At 43.0% G+C, this 6,000-nt stretch overlaps 1 protein-coding gene across 2 annotated transcripts in view; it reads right to left on the bottom strand.

The window, feature by feature from the left end:
- Positions 1-403: 403 nt before the first annotated feature.
- The window catches only part of LOC121329314 (E3 ubiquitin-protein ligase TRIM62-like), a 42,115-nt gene continuing 36,518 nt past the window's right edge, over positions 404-6,000 (bottom strand). For both annotated transcript variants that reach the window (XM_041274864.1, XM_041274863.1), the window contains 2 exons: positions 3,808-3,923; positions 404-1,092 (listed from right to left, as the gene is read on the bottom strand). In XM_041274864.1, the coding sequence (XP_041130798.1) occupies positions 542-1,092; positions 3,808-3,923 (667 nt within the window). In that variant the 3' untranslated portion in view covers positions 404-541. The remainder of the gene's footprint in view (positions 1,093-3,807; positions 3,924-6,000) is intronic.

Here is a 6,000-nt window from a genome sequence, read left to right as displayed (position 1 = left end):
ACAATATAGGATACAGCAAACTAATAGAGAGCCTATTTTCACTTTCAGTATGATGTCAGCATTTTTATCTATGCCTTTTGGGGAGGGGGGGGTTCTTGAAAAAGAGCACGCTATGTACGCTTGCTGTAATTGATGATCATTTTGGTTGACCGCCAAGGTCAGCCTCTGTCCTCTTCTTACCCCTGCTGCTGTGTTGACTGTGGAGGGACCCACAGTCCCCTCCCTCTTCAATCCACTGATCCTCACAACACACTGTGGAACACAATGCTTTAGGAAGCCTCAGTAAACAAGACATCTGTGTGATAAATACTGAAGAGCCTGGAAAACCCAAGCCACTTCATCAGGCAACACAGGGCAACTGCAGCAACTACAGAAGTTATAAAAAAAAAAAAAAAAAAAAAAGAGGAGAGCAGCACTGGTATTTACCTCAATCTGGTAACCCGTAAAAGCAGAGCCTGTTAATTATATACTTATAATTGATCTCAAGTCTGTACACACTGCCCGCCCCCCCAGCCCCACCCTACCCTACCCCACATCCCGCCTATAGTCTGACGGTGTTGATACGCAGGGGCTGGACGTTCTTGCCGTTGGCGTGGCTCTGCCCGGGACTGAAGTAAGGGTAAAGCTTGCCACTGAACTTCTCCCGGTAGGTGTAGAGCCAGGACATGTCGTCAGCATTGTAGAAGACCAGCAGACCCTTGGGGTGGTCCAGGTAGACGCCCACCTTCTCCAGCTTGGTCTTGACGTTGAGGCGGGTCCAGGGCTCCGTGCAGGCGCTGTACTGGTTCCCATCATGCATGACGATGCAGTAGAAGCCGCGTGCCGGCTGGATCTGGATGCTGCCCTTGTGGCTCACCGCCTCGTGGGCCAGGCCGATCATCCACTGCGTCTTCTCACACACTGTCACCTCCCAGTAGTGCACACCAGAGTCGAAGCCCTGGGAGCCTAGCACGGACACCTCCACATCGAAGCGGCGCGGGGAGTCCTGCAGCGGCTGAGGGTGCAGGTTCCCGTACGCCACGATGGTGCAGTCGTCAGACAGGATGAGGCGCTGGTGAGCCGTGATGGGGTCCAGCGTCAGCCCCGCCGGCACTGGCAAGAGAACAGAGCGGGACGGTCAGGGTTTGCACGTCCTATCAGGTTAAGTTCAAATTAGAATTTGGTTAACCGAATCAGGAGTTAAAATAAATAGAAAGCTACAGTAGATACAAAAAAAGTCCATTAAAAACACCTTAAATCCATTCAAAACGATGAAGGCATGAAATAGTGATGTACGGCCTGTTTTGAAGATCTTATTTATTTTACTGAATGTTTTGGTTTAGGCTATTCCTGTACAGACTTCAGAATCAAACAGAACTTGGTGATCAATGCTCACATACTGTCAGATTGATTAAAAACAACAACAAAAAAATAAATACATGTGTCAGCTTCACAAAAACTGGTTTTTGATTATTTCTAAATGGCTGCAATTTGTAACATTTTTGTGAGGCTGCCCTCCACTTGCCAGTTCTACAAACAGCATCCCTCAACAGGTTCTGTAATATATAAAGGCTGCTTCCCCCTGTTGCATGTTAATTCTAGCAGATCCGAGATACTTTGACAGTTAAGCGCTGGGTTGGCACACGGTTCCTTATCTACGACAGCACAGATTACACTCTTCAAAAGAAACAGTGGTGGATTTTATGGGCTGATGGTGGACGGATGCCCCCTTTACAGGCTTGTGGCTGTCGGGTATATTTTTTTGGTCCAACACACTGATTTAAGCAAATTCTGTACTTCCATTACGTTGTATCCCCACTGATTTTTTTTTTTTTTTTTTTTAACCTCCACTATTTTGTTGCATTCAGAAAAAAAATTACACAGTTTCATGTAAATCCATCAAACTGCAGCTTCAGCGGTTGCAAGATAAGCACAGGCACCGACACTCATCAGAAATCTCTTCATGATCTGTCGATATCAGATTTAACAATGCACACCACATTGCCATCTCCTGGAATTAACCATTCCCATGGCCATAGATGATTTTGCATACAGAAGTTGCTATGAATATAGAAAATATATAAATATTCCCAGACGCACTAGGAGAAGAAAAAAATGCGTCTGTATGCTGATTAAATCATTTAAAAATCGGTAACTGCTCTGAAATTTATAACCCTATGAATCTCAGCTGTATTTGCTTGTTTCTTAATAATGTTATCATTAACAGCGCTGTCACTTCCAGCAGCTTGTTTAAAATCTCAGGTACAAATGGAACATTTCACAGGAGTGTGTCTGAATTTCATTGGCTTTGTTTTGTACAGCTACAAAAACTAGGATTGATTTATTTATTTATTTATTTATTTAGTCGTTGCCAATTATTTTTTTTATTTTCTCCCAATTTGAAATGGCCAATTATTATTTTAGGCTCAGCTCACCGCTACCACCCCTGCACTGACTCGGGAGCGGCGAAGAAGAACACACTGTCCTCCGAAACGTGTGCAGTCAGCCGCCCGCTTCTTTACACACTGCGGATTCACCATGCAGCCACCCAGGAGCTACAGCGTCGGAGGACAACGCAGCTCCCAGGCAGCTAACAGACAAGCCCGCAGGCGCCCGGCCAGACTACAGGGGTCGCTGGTGCGCGGTGAGCAGAGGACACCCAGGCCGACCTATACCCCCCCCCCCCCCCCCCCCCCCCCCCACGATGCTCAGCCCAGCCAATTGAGCGCCACCTCCTGGGAACTCCCGTCCACGGTCGGGATTTCTTTGTATATTATATATATATATATATATATATATATATATATATATATATATATATAACAGAAATGTAACAGCCTTGACTCTGCTTTCTAGTCCTCTACTTCTTTTCTCAGAATTATTTGCTGGTGGTTTACGAGGGCTCTTGAATAAATGGCCACACAACCTTTACACCATGACCTGCATAGGAGCACCTTGGTGTACCACGCTCTGAAAGCCCCTAATATACGTTTAGAATACTGGAGTATTAAACATTAAAGTAAAATCACCAGCAAACAGCACTGGCCACCAACAGAACAATGGGAACTACATCAAGGTGAAGCTAATATGTAAATCAGGGTAGCATGTTTGAGGGCTTCATTTTTAACAATACTATACACACGCACACACCCACACCCCTATTAAATTCGGTGCACCTACAGAATGCAGATTTCACAGATGCCTTTCATTGCAATGCTGCTAGCTGTGTGAAGATCGCTGCATCAGGAGCAATCAGCCGTCCAGTTGCACTTCTGTTGCATTCCATTCTGCAGACTCAAATTGTAATAAAAAGTCTGTTTCTGAACACGAAAAAGACTTTCTGGGAAAGTGCAGCAACCAGTCCGGTTCGTGACATCATGCAGGTGAATGCTCAACATTTACTCTGTGGATGCTGATCTGTTTGTCAAGAGTCTCACAATGCTGAGCAAATACCATTACCACCACCTGAAGAGCACAAGCCTGAGGTTCTGGGCATATCAGAATCCAAAATGAGAAAAAACAGTACTGTATCATACTGCCAGGGTAAAAACGAGGACCTGCATTTTAAATCATGTACTGTAGCTGGTCCATAGTTTGCGAGAAAGGCTAGCTACTCAATTATTGAGGTACTCCATGGGCATTTCAGTTAGGTGCTTTGGCTCATTTCCACAGCTGTTTTGCTCACATTCAACAGGGTTGGAAAAGAGTGTTTCCGTTTCCATTGTAATAAGGTATGCCGCTGCATTGCAACAAAATACCACTGCTCTAGGAAAGGGAGAACGTGGGAATTGGCTGAGAGGCTTGCAGCAGGAGATTCATAGCATTTACCTGGCGAGATGTCCTGGAAGAGGGATTTCCAGATTGTGTACTGCAGGGGTCCCATGTATTTGGATGTGGGGAAATCTTCATATGTCAGGTTAGTTTCATGGATCTTCCCTTTAATTCTGAAAAAGACCAGAGTTAAAATGAGCCCAGCAGGTTTCCAAGCCTCTGCTAACATTGTGTGTATAGGCTGCTACACACCAGACGCGATGCGACAAGCAAAACTGTTCAGCGATGCTACAAAATGAAGAGAAGCTATACTTTTGTTAAGTATCTTTCACACCACAGAGGTCAAGACAAGTAATGCGAGGGTGACACGAGGGCAACAGTGGAGCAACATGAAATAAACAGAATGGAATCCTATTTTTTACGATTTGTCGTGCGATAATACAGAATCGACCAATCAGAGAACAGCGTCAATGCACAGTATCCACCAGGGTGAATTGGTATCCAAAATGACAGAAAATACTTGCTGTGAAAAAATACAAAAGGTGTCCGTTTCAAAGGCCATGGATAACCCTGGTACGTATGATTTATTGCCACATATGTTGAAATACCATCAGAGAAGACACACAGAATTACTACATCATGTTGATGAATATGTACCAGTCTTGATCATATTTTTATCAATCTGGCAGTTTTCCAATCTGGCGCATCGCATCTGTGTCGCTTCTGGTAGGTATGGTCATGTCGCTGCGAAAGTATCTCGTCGCTCAATGGGTGGGGAAGAAAAAATTAATTTGCATCTCGTCTGGTGTGTGGCAGCCTTAATCGTGGTTATGAAGCCCCTGGGGAGCCAGGACACAAGAATATTCATGAGCACTGCTGTTGGACTTACCTGAACGTCCACCGGTGTTAGCTTTTATTTATTATGCAACAAAAGGAGTAGACGAAGAAGAATCTAATTTCTATACATCATCATGGGGTGCCGCAAGCCAAGCCAAGTTTGTGAACCCCTTTCAATGTGTTCATTCTTGATGCACAGGTGTTTCAATAGCTCTGCTAACATACACAAACTCATGGTTCCCAGCTGTGTTGGTAGAACAGGTACTTTGTTGTTGGGAGCAGTATCTTACTAGACTAAAATCGTACAATGCATCTGTTAATAAAAGTATGAAGTGCACAGGACAGCCGACATGACAAACCTGTGCAGTAGGACTTGGCTATAAGGAAGGCTCATTTGAAACTTCAACCAAACTGTAAAACAGCAGTCAATTCATAAAAAACAAATTAGTACAGGAAATAAGAAAGAAACAAAAAATAAATGTGGGAGAAAAACTCAACACCACCACACAAACACTTCAGTTCTCAGAGTTCATAGGTTAGCAGGTTTTTCAAGGACATCCCTGAATTCTACAGAGCTGGTACGAAAGGGCTAAAGATTTGACTTTGAGAATCCCCCAATTCAGTTGTGTGTAGGTTCTCAAAAGCGCTAAATCTTTATCATTAAACCTAATTCACCTACCCCGCTGTGCCATCTTAGGTCACAGGTAAAGGGTAACTATACTGTACACAGTGTAATCGTAAATCTCGAAAAACTACTCACTTCTAAATCTTTTGTAGTCATTTTTGTATTACTTTAGTATAAATACATGTTAATTTGGATTCATATGTTGTTTTTTTCTGACTTTATGTGAACGAAAAGACACAAATTCGCCTGTTTTCTCATTGGAAATAGTGATATTTTGAAAGTTACCTGTCCTGGTCACAAAAGCAAAGTTTGTGGGGAATAATTGCCATTTTCTATACTTTTGAGGCATAAGCAATTAGGAAATAACACTTACTACCCAGGAACAAAAATTGTGTTACATAGTGTAATAATAAATCTGAATTGTGTAAAATCATATCTTTTTTTTAATTTGCAATACCATTACTCCATTAGAATGCTCACCACACACCCTAGAAAGTTTCTCACACGCCCCCTGGTTGAGAACAGCTGAACTAGCCAATCAGAAACTGTAGCCAAATTTGTTCAAAAAAAAAATAAATAAAAAAACACAAAACAAAAAAAAACAAAAAAAAAAAAAAAAACAAACAAAAAACAAACAGGAGCTTTAGCCACTAAAATGAGTCTTCAAAATGCCTTCCAAGCTGTTCTTGTTGCACCACGGCCTTCAAATTGCTCCTCGGAGGAACCCAGTCCTGCTACTTTAAGTCCTTGCTTTACCTGGAAGATGCTGACTATATAACAAAAACGTC

This window comes from Polyodon spathula, chromosome 16 (genome assembly GCF_017654505.1).
Source record: "Polyodon spathula isolate WHYD16114869_AA chromosome 16, ASM1765450v1, whole genome shotgun sequence".
Classification (NCBI taxonomy): Eukaryota; Metazoa; Chordata; class Actinopteri; order Acipenseriformes; family Polyodontidae; genus Polyodon; species Polyodon spathula.
This window is presented reverse-complemented; position numbering and strand designations above follow the sequence as displayed.